This window comes from Talpa europaea, assembly GCF_964194135.1.
Source record: "Talpa europaea genome assembly, chromosome: 5".
In the NCBI taxonomy this organism is placed as follows: domain Eukaryota; kingdom Metazoa; phylum Chordata; class Mammalia; order Eulipotyphla; family Talpidae; genus Talpa; species Talpa europaea.
This window is the reverse complement of record NC_140071.1, coordinates 93,705,873-93,726,748: the sequence shown is the minus strand read 5'-3', so window position 1 is coordinate 93,726,748 and position 20,876 is coordinate 93,705,873. Positions and strand designations below refer to the sequence as shown.

The following is a 20,876-nucleotide window of genomic DNA, read 5'->3' as shown; positions in this document are numbered from 1 at the left end:
GATTTGTATATAGAGACTGATAAAGACTATATGGCAGAAAACCCTGAGGGGGTGGACTGTAGGGTAAGGAAAAATATCAGGCTTTTCTCCCCTCCCACCATCAGGATAGATGAGGGAACCTTGTGATCCTGAATGCATGCCTGATGGCGGGCACCTGAAGTGGGTACACCTGCGCTAAGACTGATTTTTTTTTAAGGGCGGCGTCACGGGGATGCCAGCAGCAGCAGTAGAAGCCGAAGAGAAGCAAAGAAGCAGAAGCTGAGAAAGAAGCCGAAGAGAAGCAAAGAAGCAGAAGCAGAGAACGCCAGAGAGCCCAGAGAGAGTGCAGATTTGCTGGGGGCTGGGAGGACTGCCAGCCTCCCGGCCCCCCAGAACCCCTGCCTGCCATATGCCTGGTGAACCCCAATAAAAGACCTGCAAAATCCACTGAGGACTCCGACTTCTCCTTTACCCGGTCTGCTGGATCAGAAAACCTGCACTGTGGTCATTTCCTGCCCTTACATGGGTAAACCCAATAAAAGCCTGCAAAAAGCCACTGAGTGCTTCAGGACTCTGACTCCTTCTTTACCTGGTCTCCTGGATCATAGAAAACCTGCTCCGTGTCCATTCCTGCCCTTATACCTACACTTCAGTCAAACTCAGGCCACAGGCAGTGGGTGTGTATTAGCATCTTTACCACATTAGTTCTTACATGAGGTGAAGGAGGAAATGCCACAACCATCATCAGGAAGCCACAAACAAAAATAGGTCTTGAAAACTTCTCAAAATGACAGTAGTAAGTGCTGTTCTGCATGAGATAGAGGGTGCTTTTCAAAGCTACTGTAGGGTAAATGATTGTCAGGCTTTTCTGCCCTCCCGCCATTAGGATTAATGATGGATCCCTCTGGTCCTGAATGCATGCCTGATGGCAGGCCCCTGGAGTGGGGTGTGGGCATACATAGGTGGGCACACCTGGGCTGAAAGACTGGGCTCATAAGGGTGGCATCACGGGACACCAGCGGAACGGAACTACCAGAAGGAGAACAATCAAGAGAGCAGAATGGAATCAGCAGAGAGAAAGAGTAGCAGAAGAGAGCGAGACCAGGAGAGAACACCAGAGAGCCCAGAAAGAGTGAAGATTCTCCGGAGGCTAGGAGGCCTACCAGCCTCCTGGACCCCCGGCACCCCTGCCTGCCGTGCACCTGGTAAAATGGCAATAAAAGCCTGAAAAAGCCACTGAGGGCTCCTAGGACTCTCCTTTACCCGTCTGCTCAGATCATAGGAATCCTTCTCTGTCCTCCTGCCACTACAGGTACACAAACAAGTTTTTAGGGAGACTACAAAGTTTAAAGGTAAAGATCATTGTAACTTGATTCTGTTGCTGCGGATTACAATGGTGAAACATGGCTTCAGCAACAAGATGCTAATAATATCAGGATATATTATTTAACCAGCTATAAACATGGCTAAAGGAGCTCTTAAATACTGAGCCTAGTTTAAAGCATGCTGATTATTTCCACATCAGGCTGGGAAGTGAGGGTAATCTTTTATTTGAGGGTAGAAGCCTGATGACAAAGAAACAGATGCCATGCTTGTCAAGTTTCAGATGAAGTAAATTGCAAGGAATTAGCAAGCAACAAATTTGACAGAATTGGGATGCTTGGAAAAACTGACTGGAGATACATATGAGTTATTGATTTTATATTAAGAATATATTCACTCATATATTTATTACATATTTACTATGCAAGACCTTCTATAGGCTCTATGTATGTTTATGTTGTTCAAGTAGAAAATAATTTTTAAAGGTGATCATTCTGATCAATAATATGCCCAAGTGTGGACTTGTCAAACTCACTGAGGGTACTTTTTGTAACATTTTAACAAAAATATAAGTAATATATACTCATCAAAAAGAATTTAGGGTAATAGAACATTATCCATATTTTGCAAATTTTCCAATTATAAAGCATAAGATGTGTGGCCAGAATGCAACAGTCTGATAAATATGGCAAAGAGAAGAATCACTGAGGAAACTGGGTATAGTTAGCCTGGAGAGAAGACAATTCAATCATTCCTCAGATATTTGAGATTTATTCTGGAGAAAACAAAGTATTCCACATTGCTCAAAAATTAGGGTTAGCAAACTTAAATGCCTCAAGGACCAGAAAAGTTATATACGAAAGTACATTAGGACAGGCATAAGGGGAATTTTTAGGGATAAAGAGAATGAAAAGCTAAATGGCCTGTATAAAGTAAACAATCCTAAATCAACTCCATTTAATTGAGTAAACAAGGCCAGAGTTGCCAGGGTATCCATCTTTTTTTTTAAATTGAGGTAACATTGATTTACAACATAGTATGTGATTCAGAAGCATAGGATAACCCCTACCTAGAAATCCAGGTATTAGGAGGCATCAATCTCTTAACGCTCACAACTAATTAAATATAAAAATTAACAAGAGTGGATGCCAACCTCCCCTCCCAGAAAAGACAAAAAATTTCCAAACCCACAAGTCAGTCCACTATCATAGGTGTAGTTTATAACCCTTGCTTTAGAAACTAAAACTAAGAGCAGCAAATGAAGGGTGCAGAGAAGCCCACTTTACCCTGGCCAGGCACCAAAACAGCCGTCCTGAGAACTGGCAGAGCAAACAGAGCTGAATGGCTTTTGATGGTTGGTTGAAGTAAAGTAGACCCTTCCAAGTCTATTAAGCAATTAGTTCAGAAAAACTCTTTTCTTATCAGCCTCAGACACAAATATGCTAGAAATACCCATTTCAAAACCAGACAGAGGGCCTCCCCCGGTGGCGCAGCGGTTGAGCGCTGGGCTGCGAGGCTGCCCGCAGCCTCTGCAGCGCCGGTTCGTTCCCCGGCCGCCGGCGAGGGTCCCACAAATAAATATAAATAAATAAATATAAAAAAAAAAAAAAAAAAAAAAAAAACCAGACAGAACCCAAATAGAGAAAATCATGCCACTCAAATATGCATTTACTTATAACAGAAGGAAAAAAGGTTTGAACTAGAGGAAGTAAACCATGGTATCCTATAAAGCACACAACTCATTAAAGAGGTCTATAAAACTATGGAAAGATATTTAGGGAAACCTGTAGATTGCCCCTCCCTTTTTCCATTAGAAGTTGTATGATTAGGGCTTCCCTGGTGGTGCAAGAGGTTAAGCACCGCACTATGAAGCAATCCGAAGCCTCTGCAGCACAAGTTCGATCCCCAGCCCACCAGGGAGCAACCCACATGGCGAAGCAGACCTCTCCTGTCCCACTGCTTCCCTCAGCAGTGTATTTCTGTCAGTCTGCCTGTCCTATTGCCCACTCTGTCTCTGATGAGTCCTCTCACCCCTGCATCTCTGGCCTGTGCCCCAGCTATTGTATGCATAAATAAATAAATCTTAAAAAAAAAAAAAGTTGTATGATTATAGTAAAACACATAGGAAAGAAAAATAAAGGAATTGTACTCAGTGTTAAAAATACTTGTCTAGGGTCTCCCTGGTGGCACAGGGGTTAAGTCCTGCACTATCAAGCTATCCCAGCCACCGAGGGCTGAGTTCAATTCCCAGCTAGGGTGCAGCAGATCTCTTCTGTCTCTTCTGCTGCTCCCCTCAGCATTGTATTTCAGTAGATCGTCCTGTTCTGCTCCCCACTCTGTCTCAGGTGAATCCTCCCACCCCACATCTGTGGCCTATACTCCAGTTCTTGTATACATAAATAAATAAAAAATAAATCTTAAAAAAAAAATGCTTGTCTATAGGAGATAAGACTTTGGAAAAAGCACACTGATTGTTCTTTTTCAGGTTCTGATACTATGTGTCACTGAAAATATCACTCATTATGTAGTTCAAAGATAGAAAGAAATGGTGAGAGTTTTGTAAACTCAGTTTTTTTATGCTCCAGTGTGAGAATGGCCATGACAACAAAAGACTGTCTTTCAACATGCATTGGCAGGAATCTCATAATATTTGTGTGTGGAACTCTTCACTCAGTCATTCTTTGGTATAAGGTTGAAGGTGGGCTTTTATGAGATATACTCAATGACTGCTTTATATATTATTTTATTTCCAATAGGTGTTTTTTTAAAACCAAAATGTATTAAGACCAACTTAAAATAGCACAGCTGGGGCCTCCCTGGTGGTGCAAGGGGTTAAGAGTCAGCACTATGAAGCTGTCAGCAGGGAGATGACCCACATGGCGCAGCAGACCTCTCCTGTCTTGCCTGTTGCTCCCCCAGTGTATTTCAGTCAATCTGCCTGTTCTGTTCCCCACTCTGTCTCTGGGACTGCACCCCAGCTCTTGTATGCATAAATAAATAAATAAAACAAGTAACACAGTTAAAAGGTATATTTCTGGCCATTCTTGCTTTTACTTTAACCAATAAGAAAAAAACCTATCTTAATGATGTAAGAAAATCATACCCACCTCACATAGTGTGATTTTTTACCCGAAACCCCATGCCCTTTATAGCAATTATATATAGGTATGTTTTGCTTTAGTGAGTGTGGTACCAAAAATTGTGTCTTTTTAGAGCAAATAATCTAAATGCATTGAATGAGCCTTGATATATCAAGTTGTTTTGAAATAAATATAAACTATTCCCTAAGATAATTGCTAATCTATATTCACAAACTTCTGCCTCGGACTCTGTGTGAGTTATATCTGTATTGAAAATTATCTATAAATTTTCTGAATATTAAGAATTGTTATAACTTGAAATAGTTAACTTTTTTGGGGTCCTCTACCAAGATTTTATTCTGATAAATGTGAATAAATTTGGTGAAAGTTTGAAATAAACAAGGAAAATTACTCACTCAGAAAGTAATCCATCAGGTCCTGAAGGTTTTACAAGATATTTGTCTACTTGTTTGCCAAAGAAACGATATGGTAATTGCAAGCGCTTGGTGGTATTGTGGAGATTTAAGGCATACAGAGTTAAGTCTCCTTCTTTATACCTTGGGCTAAAAATAAACAGATTAACTCAGTACAATTTTTATCTAGTTGAAGCAATCAAAAACTCAATTATAAATATGATGAATGGATACTAAGTTTTAGTATCGATAATGATGGCAGGCCCTCTTTGTATCCTTCCTTCTACAGTATTAGACCACTGATTCAATCTTATTTTGAAAACCTGATTACAGATAATGCTCTTCAAACTTCATTTTCTGGCTAGAGCACCCTGAGATCTTTTCTCCTTTGCCAGGCTGAGTTGCTAGGAAGTCAGTCAGCACCCCATTGTTGAAACAAAGGAAAGTTAAATGGTAAAAAGTGGATTTTGTGTTCGTGTGAATCACACACCACTTAAACAGGACCTTTTTCCAGCCATAGAAAATACGGAAATAAACAAGAAAAGTAAATCTATTGACACATTTCAGAATTTATTCATCGAAACTATGTCCCTATGGGATGGGTGACTTTTGAAGTCAGAATTAGTATTTTAGATTGCAACTAAGAAAAGGGAAAAAATTTGAGATCTTGGAAATTTTTTTTGCTATCTAAGGGCCACAATACTGAGCTACAACAATCTCCATGGCCACAAGGGACCAACTATAGTGATGGCTCATGGGTGCTGTGGCGGTGGGAGAACTATGGAGACAAATGCTATCCAAAATTGAACAATGTAAATAAATAAATAAATTTAATAAAAAAGGTCTTAAGTGCAAATATTAAATTTAAGATATTTCTGGTATTTTGAATCTTTGCCACAGAAAAATTAAAAATAAATTAAAAAAAAATCTCCATGGCCTTTCAATTCTAGAAACTGGGTTGAAACCTTTGAAAACAAAAGTATTGTTGCTCTCCTTCTTTTCATTCATCTTCTTCCTTATTAAATTTATCAGACATGATACAGGGTGATAAGTATATTCATGTGATTATTCATTTATATGAATTTATATTCATACTTATATTCACTCACAGTCATTCAATGAATTAATCATTCACATGAAAACAGTTAATGTTCCAATATTTTTACTATTCTTTATCTAAATTCAAGATATACTTCCATTTATGGATTATGACAATTTTAATTCTATACAGTCTTTGCTGGAATACAAATACCTAAATTTAAGCTTGCCATTTTTTTTTTTGGTTAGATCCTGTCACCATATCACTATGAATATGAAAAAAAATAAAGAGCAATGAGCACCCTTAGAACTGAATAGACAGAGGACAGCAGGGTGTTAGAATAGAAAGTTATATGGTTACTGATTAAAACATATTGATTGTAAAGAGCGTGCTTTGACATACTTACTGGTTGATATTTGTGCAATGAAGGTAAACTCGAAGTTTGCTTCTGTCTGGACCTTTCACTTTTGCCATTAATACAGTGGTGCCCACCAGTTTCTTGAATAGAAAAGATAACCAATAATCCTAGTTGTGGTGGTTAGGGAAAGGGGAGACAAAATAGATCTTTACTTATTACTTTATTCAACAAAAACAGGGTGAAGCAAATAGTTATCTGACAAAAGAGTGTGATTGTTATTATAGAGGTATTCAAATACGATTCATATTTTGGTTTGTTTTATCACCATGAGTCTGAAAGCAATATCTTGTTTCCTGCTTTTTAACCACTGGAAGACTGTTCCCACAATTCAGAGGGCCATGCCTGAATGAGATGAATCTCAGGAAGCATTTCATTGCTCAAAGACAGTTTAAATATTTTTGGTAATCCCCCAACCAACAATTGAAAGCAAAGCTGAAAGCAGAACTTTACACACAGATATATCAACAGACAGACACATACACACAGGGGAATATTAAAAATAAAACATCTGTTAAGAGACAAAAATAATTTCCTTAAGGGCCTCCCTGGTGGCACAGGTGGTTGAGTCAAGTGCTGCGAAGCTGTCTGCAGCCTCTGCAGTGCCGATTGGATCCTGGTCTGCCTCGGAGCAACCCACATGGTGAAGCAAACCTCTCCTGCCTTGCCCACTGCTCCCCTCAGCAGTGTATTTCGTCAGTCTGCCTGTTCTGTTCCCCACTCTGTCTCTGGTTAATCCTTTCACCCTCCTGAGCATCTGGCCTGTACCCCAGCTCTTATATAAATAAAATAAATCTTTAAAAAATAAAATAAAAAAATTTCCTTGAAAACCTTATAGCATCTCCCCCACACACACAAAGTAAAGATTAGGCAATGATCAATAATATATATCAAGGTCCAAAAAAAAAAGAGGGAGACAACCAGACATTATGTCTGTCTTGATGGAAGCACAAATTACCTACAAAGAATTCTTGCAAAACAAAATTTTAAAAATCTTAATTAAAAAAAACTCAATAAACGCAAGTCTTAGGTTCTAACAGTTGATAGGAAATAAAGGGAATGAGGAACATAGTAAATAATGCCACAGAAATAAATTTATTAAAAACCAGGATGTGGAAAATACTATAGAACAAATCACCTGATTTCTTTAATCAATTCCAAGCGCCAAAAAATGGGAGGAGAACTTTAGGATGGATGGATTTAGAGATATCAAAAAAAGCAATGCATGGACCTTGCTTGGATTCTGATAATAAGTCAATTATTAAAGCCATTTGAGACAATAAGGAAAATGTGAAACACTAAATATTTGATGAGACTGAGGAAATTTTGTTAATGTTTTAAAGTATGATAAACATATTTTGCCATGTGTTTACAAAGGAGATAAATGCTGAAATATTCACGGATGAAGTTGATATATACGAAATTTGCTTCAAAGTAATCTAGTAGGTAGGACATGAGGAATGGGAAGGTTATGGATTAAACAAGATTGGGGAGTTATATATTTTTCTCTCTACTTTGAAACTTATTATAACAAAAGTCCTCCCTCCCTCCTTCCCTTTCTTTTTTTTTTTTTAAAGATTTATTTATTCATGTATATAAGAACTGGGGTACAGGCCAGAGGTGTGGGGGTGGGAAGGGGGGGGGGTTGAGAGAATTCACCAGAGACAGAGTGGGGAACAGAACAGGCAGACTGACTGAAATACACTGCAGAGGGGAACAGTGGATGAGACAGGAGAGGTCTGCTGTGCCATGTGGGTAGCTCCCTGGCCAGGGATCAAACTCGTGCTGCAGTGGCTGCAGATAGCTTCATAGGTTGCATCTTAACCCCTTGCGCCACCAGGGAGGCCCCCTTCCTTTCTTCCTAATAAACTCACTCAATATACACCCCTCAATTCTTCCTTCTTAAGTTGAAGGAAGGTGACCTCAGCAAACAGGGCAAACAGGTTTTGCTCCTCTACTTAAATACAAATTCTTAACTGGAGACAATAGAAGAATCAATGCAGTCTTTTTAAAGGTGACATTAGCGAGTTTCAAGAACTGGCAGGGTAGGGAGCATGCAGGCCTTAGAGCCAGAATTGAATAGGATTTTTGGGGGGTAACACGGGACAGCTGTGTGGCTTCCAGCAAATCATGCAACCTCTTCTCAATTTGAACGTGCTCTTCTGAAAAATGGATCTAAGATACCTCACAGTGCAAATCACATAAGAAAATAGATATGGGGCCTCCCTGGTGGCACAGGTGTTGTCTGAGCGATATAATCCTATCACGCTATGACCTGAGTTCCATCTCCACCAGGAAACTGAAAAGAGTGGCAAGGGTGATAACTGGCTAATTTCTAGCTTTTGTACTCAAAATGAATTTTGTAAAAACTACCATGCTTTTTTCAAGTATCATTTAAGAAATGATCTAAAGAATGTCTAAAGAAATGATCATGTTTGGTTTATCGTTACAGATAACTCATCATATACTTGGGGAAGACAGATTCCTTTTCATGCAAGGTCACTTTACTAAAAATTTTCTAAAAATTATCAACAGTATGCTCTACAAGCTTGGAATACTATAGATTACAGGCAATTTTGTTGGGAAAATCTAGCTATAGGCCACAAAAGTCTAGCTTATATTTTGGCATGTATTTTTTGTAAAATTTCTTTAGCTTTCCCATAATATTTAAATAATCTTTAGGAATTATTCATAGAAAATAAATATCCTTAACTGCCATTTTAGACTATAAAAATCAAGGTCCTTCTTGAGTTGAAGGAAGGTGAGCATGTGGGCTATATGTGTACTATCGTAATTATAAATATGTATCTTTCAGGTGACTTTTTGCATTGAAATACTACATTTCCTGATTTAAAGTGGGAAATTAGACTTTATTCATAAATATTTTGAAGATCATTAACAAAATAACCAATTCTTGAGTGAGGTTTTTATTTATTTGTTTATTTATTATTTATTAAGATTTATTTTTATTTTTTTAATTTATTTATACAAGCACTGGGTACAGTCAGAAGTGTGGGAGGGTGAGAGAATTCACCAGAGCCAGAGCGGGGAGCAGAGCAGGCAGAAGGACCGAAGTACACTGCTGAGGGGAGCAGCGGGTGGCAGGAGAGGTCTGCGCGCCATGTGGGACACTCCTCCAGTGGCCAGGGAGCAAACCAGAGCAAACCGGAGCTGCGGAGGCAGCGGGCAGCTTCACAACCCAGCGCTCAACCGCTGCGCCACCGAGGAGGCCCCTATTTATTTATTTTTTAAAAGATTCATTTATTTATTTATACAAGCATTGGATACAGTCAGAAGCGTGGGAGGATGAGAGAATTCACCAGAGCCAGAGCAGGGAGCAGAACAGGCAGACTGACAAAGCACACTGCTGAGGGGAGCAGCGGGCGCGGCAGGAGAGGTCTGCCACGTCATGTGGGACCCTCGCCGGCGGCCGGGGATCAAACCAGGGCTGCAGAGGCTGCGGGCAGCCTCATAGCCCAGCTCTCAACTGCTGCGCCACCGGGGAGGCCCAAGAGTGAGTTTTTTTGTTAAACCTTTGTGTGTGTGTGTGTGTGTGTGTGTGTGTGTGTGTGTGTGTAGAAGAACTGGGGTGTAGCCCAGACGTGCAGGGGGTGTGAAGATTCACCAGAGACAGAGTGGGGAGCAGAACAGGCAGATTTACTGAAATATACTGTCAAGGGGACCCGGGGGTGAGACAGTAGAGGTTTGCTGGGCCATAAGTGGGTTAGCTCCCTGGCATGGAACTCAGGCTGTAGCAGTGATAGTGCTGAAACTTAACCCCTAGGCCACCAGGGAGGCCCAGATTGTTATTTTTTTTTTTTTTAAGTTAAGTAAGTGAAGATTTCATGATTAAAATATTTTGAAGTTTTGGATACTGCAAGTCAGTTTTAATTTTGATTTAGTTTACAAAAAATTCTCTTGAGACACTGAAATGTTGGAATGAATGATCTTTAGGATTTCACTAATATGTCATCTCATAGTTTATTATTTATTGTTCCATGGTTTATTATTTAATGAGAGCACTGAATCAATTGAGAGGATAGACTATATAATAGGTGATTAAAACAAGGTGCCCCCCAGGCCTCCCTGGTGGTGCAAGGGGTTAAGCACCGCACTATGAAGCAATCCACAGCCACTCTAGCGCGAGTTCGATCCCCGGCCAGGGAGAAACCCACATGGCGAGGCAGACCTCTCCTGTCTCACCCACTGCTCCCCTCGGCAGTGTATTTTGGTCAGTCTGCCTGTTCTGTTCCCTGCTCTGTCTCTGATGTATACCCCACCCCCGCCACTCACGCCTCTGGTCTCTACCCCAGCTCTTGTATGCATAAATACATAAATCTTAAAAAAAACAAAACAGGGCCTCCCCCGGTGACACAGTTGTTGAGTGCTGGGCTGCGAAGCTGCCCGCAGCCTTTGCAGTGCCCGTTTGATCCCCAGCTGCCGGTGAGGGTCCCACATGGCATGCAGACCTCTCCTGCCGCGCCCACTGCTCCTCTCAGCAGTGTATTTCTTCATCAGTCTGCCTGTTCTGTTGCCTGCTCTGGCTCTGGTGAATTCTCTCACCCTCCCGCGGTTCTGACTGTACCCAGTGCTTGAATAAATAAATAAATAAATCTTTAAAAAAAATAAGGTGTCCCCAATGTAATCTACTGTATTCATAGAAATAGCCTAACAGTGGTCACTTACAGGTAAAGGCTTGAAGTTTTGATCTACTAGGTGGTAGTTTCCGGCTCCAAAGAACACCTGCCTCATCACCACTTCTATACCCATCCTTGCTGACAGGCCCAATTTGTCCAGCCACCTGGAAAATTGCAAAGAGCAGTTTTCTTTAAGTTTGGAAAACAGAATAACTCAATTCGAATCCCATATTATCCTGATTTAATCATCTGTGTGGGACAAATTAATTATAAATAAGTCATTGAACGGAAATGGAGACTATCCTTCCTTCACATAGTTCCATGCTTCAGCAATGAGAACAAAGCCCAGAAGACTAAAAATATGCCTCAGGAGTCCTACTCATAGTAAGACAACATCCTACCTGACTCCTCACCCTGGGCCCCAGCCTACAAGTGAGGTCTGAAGAGTGCTTTTAGTCAGCGGTAGCACTCTACAATAAATAGAATAAAATCAGAACTTTTTATGGACACTGCCCCCTCCCATCTTTAGTTAATAACAAAACAAACACCTCCATTCTTTCCTCTGTCTTCACAGCTCCATAAGCATAAAGGGTATCTTAATAGGTGGATATAGAACAGATTAAGAATGTGAACAGACTTATGAAATATAAGTAAGATAGTTGTTTAAAGCCACCAATTTGTGGTGGATGGATAATTGAGTGACCAAGTGAGTCTTTAAATTCACTGAAAGTCCCTCCTTCAGGTTCTAAACATTGGGAATTTACGAGTATATCTTTATGTATGAAATATCCTTTTCAGGGTCAAAGTTCTCAATGAACTTTTTTGCAGTGTACTCCCATAAAGGAAGGAATCCTTGGCATAGTTATGAGCCATAATTAAGGAACAACACTTGTAAAGCAATTCATTCAAAAAATGATTGATTTGGGACACATGTTACAAATGTCCAACAAGCACTAGTAAGTCATTTTCTCACAGTCTGGCACACCTTTTGGGGCTCAACCACAGATTATTTTTGATTTTTGCCTGATGAGCTATTTCAGCTGAACAGGAGGATAGGAGAAGGCTGCAAGTAAATTCCCGAGGGGAGTGCGACCTCACTCACATAAAGCCAGCCGCAAAGGTGTTGGACAGCAAGGGCGCTCCACCCCCGTAGGCAGAGCTTGTTTCTCCTAACCAAACCTTCTTGTATGGTCTGATCTCCTCAACCACCTAAGAAACAGGAAAGTTCCCATGGTAATTGCAAACAATCCTACCAATTATGGTGCTGAAGATTAATGACAACCCAAAACTTGTATTCCCAGACTCATTCATTCCATGTAGTTACAAAATATGTTCACAGTCACTTAGGTCTTGGGCACTTTACTTTTGCTGAAATACTGAGTGTGGAAGGAATGTAAATAATCCCATTCTTATTACACATGAGAATTAATTCTACCAAAAGGCTATGGGGATTATTTTTAACTTTTAATCAACATTCAAAGATAAGACCCAATGCCAAGAGGGACTGAAGGTATATAAGACCTAGTACCTATTCTGTAAACATAGAAAAACACATACATTTATACACATACAGAATTTAGAATCAACCAGACAATAAAATTAGGACCCTGGTTTTACATCAAAAAGAAAAAAAAAGATTATTACCTGTAAAATTTGTTGTACAGATGAAATAAAACTGTCCAACACATCAGGGTTTAGAAAATCTTCTTTGGTAGCAATTCGACCATTCAAGTAGTAGCTAAATCAGAAAAAATTCAGAAAAAAATAAGCTTTATGCTTTTAAATAGATGATTCTCTTTGCTCCCTTTCCTATCTCTTCCGAGTCCCCTGTTATAAAAAATAAAAAGGCACAAGTTTTAGAGGGAGAGATCAGGGTGGAAGGGGGTCAATTACTGTCTTGAGAAGTCAAAGCCACATTGCAGGTATTCATGCATGAATTACCCATTCTTTGATAGATAAATTTTAGTTACTTATCTGTTTCAATTATTAAATGATAGCGTGCCTTGATCTTGCAGTAACTACCACATTATTTAAATAAATTAAATGTTTTGTTATATTAACATTAAAATTCTAAAACAGTGCTGCTGCTTAAGACATTACTTATTTGAACTATGAAGTCAATTAGTAGTTAAATGGAAATCATTTTTTGAAAACTAAGTAATGCTAGCATTACTTTTACTAAGTAAAAGCTAGCATCACTTTCTCAGTTTTAAGAGCAGAAGACATACTTACTGATGCCATGTAACTGAGTCAATTACTTCTCCCCCAACCATTAGGAAACTAGGGAAAAAAACAAACAAAACTATGATGCTATTTAATTCTCATATGTACAATATATATATATATATAACACATGAACATCATTTTATTTCCTAGAAATAATGGACTACTTACTATATTAGGATCAGACAAACATAAACTTACTAATTCTGATACAGATGTATCTTTTTTAAGATTTATTAATTTATGCATACAAGAACTGGGGTACAGGCCAGAGGTGTGGGGGGATGAGAGGATTCACTAGGGAGAGTGGAGAACAGAACAGGGAGACTGACTGAAATGCACTGCTGAGAGGAGCAGTGGGCGAGACAGGAGAGGTCTGCTGCGCCATGTGGGTCACCTCCCTGGCCTGCCAGGGATCGAACTTGTGTTGCAGAGGCTGTGTATATCTTCAGAGTGCTGTGCTTAACCCCTTGCGCCACCAGGGAGGCCCTGATACAAATATATCTTAGGTGCCATTTGTCCCCTGATCCTTAGTATTCTGAACAGGTCAGCCTTCTCTTTTAGCAAACGACCTTGTTCGGTAGCAAATGGTCTAGTAACATGCGGACTACTGAGGAGTCTCTGCCAGAGAAAATTATTGTTTTGAAGAAAAGTGGTTCTGCTTCCTCTAGCTCTTACCTCCTCAACATCTTAAGAGTCTTTCCTCGAGGCTGGCCAACATCAGGACCACAGAGTTTGGCATTTTTGAAAGTGGATTTTTCTAGAAGTTTATGCAACTCAATAAAATCTTCTCCTAACTGCAACCCATCGATGAAAACACCAGCCTTCTTCCTGAAACTGTTAGGTTCTGAAAGAGCAATTCTCAAAATAAGCGTTTTCTAGAAATCATATATTTAAAAGTAAATACAGCAGCACTTATAAAAGCAACAACACATTTTCCAAATTACAAAAACTTAGGCAAGAAAAAGCAAAAATCCTGCTTATAAAGAAGCTATTCTAGAGAAAGAAAACTTTATGTATCTGAGGTGTGAGGGAGTATTTGAAGCTAATAATGGGGGATATTAAAGCAGGGATATTTTGGAAATAGCCTGTATCCAGTATTTAATAGCCTAATGTGCTTTTAAAACAAGAAGGCTGGGTGTGGAGTAAGACATTTAAGCGGTTTTCTACAATGCCATTAAAAGCTTTGCTTAGAATGTTTTGTTTTACTTAGAATTTTTACTCAAGTGAGCCTGGAAAAGCAACGCTCGAGTGATGGGAAGGAGACACAGGACGTGTCCGATCCACTTGCCAAATGCACCTTGTTCAGGCTCTTCCCTGATGTCTTCTCCATCTCCCTGGAAACCAGATCTCTTTGCAAAATGAGACCCAAGGAAGAAGAAAGTATAATAACATAACTCTTTCACCTTACTCTGAAGAGTAAAAGAGTTTGAAATGGGTAGAGGGAAAAAATAAGAAGGGAGGGATGCAGAGAGATGGGTAAGGATGGGTGCAGATGGCCTATTAGTTGCTGTAGCAAAGTTGTTCAGGATCTAGCACAATATAGTGGCTTCTAAGCTTCTACTGTTTTCTGTGTTTCAACTTGACAGTTATCCTCCATATCCTGATGCCAAAATCTATAGCTAGACACTGTCATAACACATCTCATTACATGTCATTAACACATCTCTAAGATACATGTCTATGTATCTTATCTCTTGGTTTGCTTTCTTGCCATTCTGGCTCCCTACCTCTACAATGGAAGTCTCCAGAAAGCAGAAGACCTTGCATTGGAGCCAACCTGCCTGGGTTCAAATTGCAACTCCTCCATTTAGTTGCTCAGCATCATACAGTAATTCATCTCTAGCTCTTTTCTCTGTGCCTCTTTTATCATCTGTGAAATGACCATCATAATTATGTCTATCTCAGGGTACTTATAAAGATAAAATAAGTTAATACTTATTAAATGCTCAGAATTTAATGGATAGTGCTTATTCTATTACTACCTTATTTCCTATTTTATTGTCAGTTCCACTAGCCAATGTGTGGAAAAAACACTATAAATATGATTTCTTTAATAAAAGAGTTCTCTGAATGGGTGAAGAAATGAGAACAGAGCGAGAGGGGAATGATCCTGACTTCCTGAAATAACAGAAAGTAGGTCCAATTAGTAATGTAAGTAAACCTGCAATGAGTGAAAAGGGGGAATTAATAAAAGTAGTTTTCTATATTGTGGTCATTGTATCTGGATGTAGAATAAGAATTAATGTAAAAAAAAATTCTTTAAATTTCACTGATGCAAGGGTTGCCATTCCCATTAGAGATCTATACATGTTTTGAAAGTATGTGGCTAATGATTAGCACTTTAGTTAGAATTTATAAGTTCTTTACAAAAAAGAATGAAGTAGATAATCAGGAACTGTTCCCAGGTAGGATTATATACTGGATAATTCTACCTTGAGCACATCATGGGGTTGCAATGGGACTATTACGGTTAACTGACAAGTTGACAAACGGCAAAAGGAATGGAAGGGTGAAAACAAACTGTATATTACAGATTCACTGAGTCCAGCCTGACAAGAATACACTTGAGTGACCCTGAAAAACTCAAGGGAAACTGAGCTGTGGAAGTTCTGGAGCCAACTAGTTGTTCTCAGCTCAAATTAAAAATAAAGAGGGATTAACAATAGGTTCTGGGAAATATAAAGGCATTTTCTGCCAATAGTTTTATTATTAGGTATTGATGTGAATGTGCTAAAGTAGATTTGCTAAAATCAAAAGGAATATCATGAATAAGAACAAATAATCCCAAAAGGAATCTACTTAGTAATGGGATGTTCCCAGGTATACTTACCATTGCCTAGTTCCCAAGAAATGTTATAATTCTTAGAAGAGCAGTAGTCTAAGAGTAACTGAGCATTGGAGCTGTTCCATTGCAAGTCTGCTGTTCTTAGTAATGCATTTAGACCAAAGATCAAGTTAAGTCCCGAGCAATTTGCAAAATTATACAGCATATCCACTGAGCGTTCTGAAAGAAAAATGTAATTTGATGACTAGGTTTGTACCACCTTGATGAAGGCCTCCAGATATGCTCTTCACAATGAATTACTTCTGTTGTTAAATTGAAGGAATTCCAGCTCTAATAAGTGAATATAATTGTGAATAAAGGACAAAAAATTGAACTGAATTTATTTTATGTTACAAAAACACACTTTATTTTCCCATGTTGCATATTATACATATGTATCCATATTTTCCATGCTCAGAGAGGGGTCTTCCTGGTGGCCCAGGGGTTAACGACAGCACTATCAAGCTACTGCCAGCTACTACAGCATGAGTTCGATGCCAGGCCAGAGAGCTGACCCACATGATGCAGCAGACCTCTCCTGTCTCACTCGCTGCTCTCTTCAGCAGTGTATTTCAGTACTTCTGCCTGTTCTGCTCCCCACTCTGTCTCTGATGAATCCTTTCACGCCCACACCTCTGACTTACACCCCAATTCTTATATGCATAAATAAATAAATCTTTTTTTTTTTTTTTAATAGAGGCATGTTTTATTTATTTATTTGTTTGTTTTTTTGTTTTGTTTATACATGCACTGGGTACAGTCAGAAGCGCGGGAGGGTGAGAGAATTCACCAGAGCCAGAGCGGGGAGCAGAGCAGGCAGAAGGACCGAAGTACACTGCTGAGGGGAGCAGCGGGCGGCAGGAGAGGTCTGCGCGCCATGTGGGACCCTCCTCCTCCGGTGGCCGGGGAGCAGCTGGGGATTGAACCGGCGCCGCAGAGGCCGCGGGCAGCTTCGCAACCCAGCGCTCAACCGCTGCGCCACCGGGGAGGCCCCAATAAATCTTTTTTAAAAATGCACAGAGAGGCATAAACTTCCCAGTCCTGGGGCTGGGCCTTGCTTGGGCTCTGCTGCCTTTTCCTGTTGCATGTGATCTAGAACTGGTGAATTTTAAAAAAAGATGTGATATTTGCATAAGTTGTTGAGTCAAGTCCCTTGGAAGCTACCAGATACTTTAGTCTGGCACACAGGTTTTGCTCAAGTGACCTCAGGTGAATTGGGGAAACTGTGTAAACAGCTCAGCATTCATCATGCACAAGCCAAAATCTTCTAGCCAACATAAACCCCATACTCCATTACCTCGATATCTGTACTGACAAACCCAGTCACAAAATATGTGAATATATTTTATTCTATTAAAATAAATGTTTGAAAACTTCATACGATAATCTACTAACTTAAAATAGAATTTTACAGTTTTTAAACTGGCCTAGAGCTATAGGGCTGTGATTTAACTATTTTCCAAAGTACCTTGGGATATGACAGTGAATTTACCAATCTGATTGTCTGATTTAGCAAACAAAAATAAAGGCCATCTAGTTAAATTTGAACTTCAAGTAAATCATGAAAAACATTAAGTGCATGGCCTAATGTTTTTAGAAAAATGGTAAAAAGTTATTTATCTGAAATTCAAACTTAAATGGAAACCCTACTAACAGAGGCATAGCAGGATCTTTTAGATTTTCAAGGGAAACACATTGACACCTCCTGGGACATGATAAGAACTGTTTGGACCTAATAACTTAATAATGAAAACTCTTAGGTATTTTGGGGGGGCTAGGCATACTATAAAAAAAAATAGAGTCAATAAGTGTAGGGTAAAGAAAAAATGTCAGGCTTTTCTGCCCTCCCGCCATTAGGATAGATGATGGATCCTTGCGGTCCTGAATGCATGTCTGATGGCGGGCACCTGGAGTAGGGTGTGGGCATAGGTAGATGAGATCCACCTGGGCTGAGACTGTGCTTTTTAAGGGCAGTGTCACAGGGACGCCAGCAGAAGCCGAAAGAGAAGCCGAGAAAGAAAAAGCAGAAGCCGAGAGAAGGCCGGAGAGCCCATAGAGTGAAGACCTGCTGGGGGCTGGGAGGCCTGTCAGCCTCCCAGTCCCCCAAACCCCCAGTACTCCTGCCTGCCTTGTACCTGGTAATCCCAATAGAAACCTGCAAAACCACTGAGGACTCTGACTCCTCCTTTACCCGGTCTGCTGGATATTAGAAAACCTGCTCAGTGGTCAGTCCTGCCTCCCACAATAAATTACCCTAAAACTTTGGGAACTATTCAACTCAGCCTTTTAACCATAATTTAGTCTATAATCACTTTTGAGAAAGAAAATAATATAATTTTGAGTGCCATCTTTAAAGCAGCTATATGAATAATATGTCTGCAGTTTCCATGTATACTCAGAGTCATTTGTTAAACAGAAATTCACTCTTGGAACTTTCTTAGTTAAGAAGAAAACTTCTATCTATGTGGCAAATTTGTACCCTTTTTCTTTAAAAGTGGCTTTTGATTTTGCTTTGTTTCTAAGTCTTGGACTACCATAGCAGTGAAACCCTGGATTTAATGTTGCTGCTAAAGGCCGAGGAGCAGAGGCGGCTCTGCCAGGTGTTTCAGGTGTTTTGATGTGTGAAGTTACCTACTTCCTCAAAATTGCTTCCCACCATCAAGGAATTAAGACCTCAGCATTTGGAAAGATTTCAAGTTCTGCAGCCCAACACCCACTGAACTTCAGAGCCACAAAGAGGACAGCACAGAACATCTGTTGTCATTAGGTGTTCCCCAAAGTTCCAACCTCACTTGTTTTTTTAAAAAGATTTATTTATTTATAGAACCGGGGTATAGACCAGATGCGCGGGAGGGTGAGAGGATTCACCAGAGACAGAGCTGGGAACAGAACAGGCAGACTGACTGAAATACACTGCAGCAGGTGAGACAGGAGAGGTCTGCTTTGCCACGTGGGATTCTCGCCAGCTGGCTGGGATCGAACCCACGCTACAGAGGCTGCAGATAGCTTCACAGTGTGGTGTTCAACTGCCTGTGCCACCAGGGAGGCCCCCAACCTCACTTTTTTATGAGAAAGCTGAGACTTAAAAAAATAAAATGTTTTGCTCAATGTCATGTAACTAGTACTAGGGCCTAGTACTAGTGCCTAGTACTAGGGCCCACTAATGATAGCCATATCTTAGGTTTTTATATTTCAAAAACATGTCATGGATCAGGAATCAAAAGGCCTGAGCTCCACATCTACAGACATATGAAAAGTGGGGATTCTACCTGAGCTTCATCTACTACAGTCCTAGAACTACACTTTCACACACCCACCTCACAAAGCCCAGATTGATGTGGTTCATGGGAAAATCTTTGTAAATTATCAAAAATGTGTATAGATATAAGCATTGCCTAGCCCCTTTACAATGATCATGACATCACAAGAGATCTGGAATGCTTGCATTCTGGAATATTTATTCTTTTCCTCTCATGATTTTTCAGAATGCACTTGGAACAGCTGGAAATTCTATTATGATACTCCCACTAAGCATAAACTGTAGCATTTTCTAGAATAAGGGTTGCATGTTACTGAGTTTAAATCCATTCTTTAAAAAAAAAGCAACAACCCCATCTAGTCTACTCACTTCTCAAAATAAGAAAAAGAAAGCTCATAGCCATAATTATCTAGTTCCCAGTCAGAATCCAATCTCTTATCTCTTATTGTATGATATGGTGAAAAGATCTCTGGGACAAAGAGAATCTAAAGGACACACTGAAAACTGACATTGACTTTCACCCTGGCATTATACCATGTACATTTAAGTAATTGTGCCCAGCAGCCAGCATGGAAATGGGCGATGGGGTGGAGGAATGGGGTGATGAGGAAGAGAGGTGGGGAAGAAGAATAAGGAATTAGGTTATAAAGTATGATTACTTTAATAAGGGAGTCCTCCTTTTTGCAGTCACACCCAGATTTATATCTATAACTCTGCTTCCTTTTCCTGCCCAAACAGGTTTATAGTGAGTTTATAGACTCATGACATAATGTCTTTGTCATTCTACTTAAGTGAAACACATACAAGGGGAACTGAGATTAGAAAACTTACCTACACCTTCTAGGACACCCGTTCAATGATGCAGGCCACTAACTAAACAACGAACATGTCTTTGCTGCAACAGACTTTTGCCACTCTTTGGAGTAACCACCAAACTCAGTCATAGAAGCTTTTGAGATACTTATCACACAAAGAGTAGTTACCCAGACTAAACACAGTAGATTTTTATCTATATGTTTCTAAGACATGCAGGTGAAAATAGAAAATTTTAAACCAGAAGCCAAACTATCTGATTTTGCCATACGTGTTAGCATTGCCAGGGTGGCTGAGCTAACATAACTGGCAAAGGAAGGCCTTTCCCCTGGTGTAGGAACTAGGAAGGTCCAAGTCCCAGACAGGAAAAGATGGTGGAAACACACCATTGTGGTTCCAGAAAGGTCATGTGAAGTAACAACCCCTCTTTTTTTAAAAAAAAAAAAGAATTGAAGATAAACTGATATAATGTTTAACATGAGCTCTTCACTCCTCTCCCCAAAGTGAGAACCTATAGATAACCTAATGCCATGATTTGCTAAGACAGAGCTATATAATAATGATTCATTAAAGATGATACCTTACTGGGCCTCCCCTGGTGACACAGTGGTTGAGTGCTGGGCTGCAAAGCTGCCCATAGCCTCTGCAGCGCCGGTTCGATACACAGCCGCTGGTGAGGGTCCCACATGGCGCACAGACCTCTCCTGCCGCGCCCGCTGCCCCCCTCAGCAGTATATTTTCATCAGTCTGCCTATTCTGCTCCCCGCTCTGGCTCTGGTGAATTCTCTCACCCTCCCGCACTTCTGACTATACCCAGTGCTTGTATAAATAAATAAATAAATCTTTAAAAAAAAAAAAAAAGATGATA

The 20,876-nt window shown here is 40.0% G+C and overlaps 1 protein-coding gene across 1 annotated transcript in view; it reads right to left on the bottom strand.

The window, feature by feature from the left end:
* Positions 1 to 20,876, bottom strand: part of HPSE (heparanase) — a gene marked incomplete at both ends in the record, with an annotated part of 44,072 nt that overhangs the window by 4,388 nt on the left and 18,808 nt on the right. Inside the window, 8 exons of the mRNA XM_084232969.1 lie at positions 4,799 to 4,945; positions 6,241 to 6,359; positions 10,936 to 11,050; positions 11,989 to 12,095; positions 12,531 to 12,624; positions 13,119 to 13,166; positions 13,788 to 13,956; positions 15,943 to 16,116. Coding sequence (XP_084089095.1) covers positions 4,799 to 4,945; positions 6,241 to 6,359; positions 10,936 to 11,050; positions 11,989 to 12,095; positions 12,531 to 12,624; positions 13,119 to 13,166; positions 13,788 to 13,956; positions 15,943 to 16,116 — 973 coding nt within the window. The remainder of the gene's footprint in view (positions 1 to 4,798; positions 4,946 to 6,240; positions 6,360 to 10,935; positions 11,051 to 11,988; positions 12,096 to 12,530; positions 12,625 to 13,118; positions 13,167 to 13,787; positions 13,957 to 15,942; positions 16,117 to 20,876) is intronic.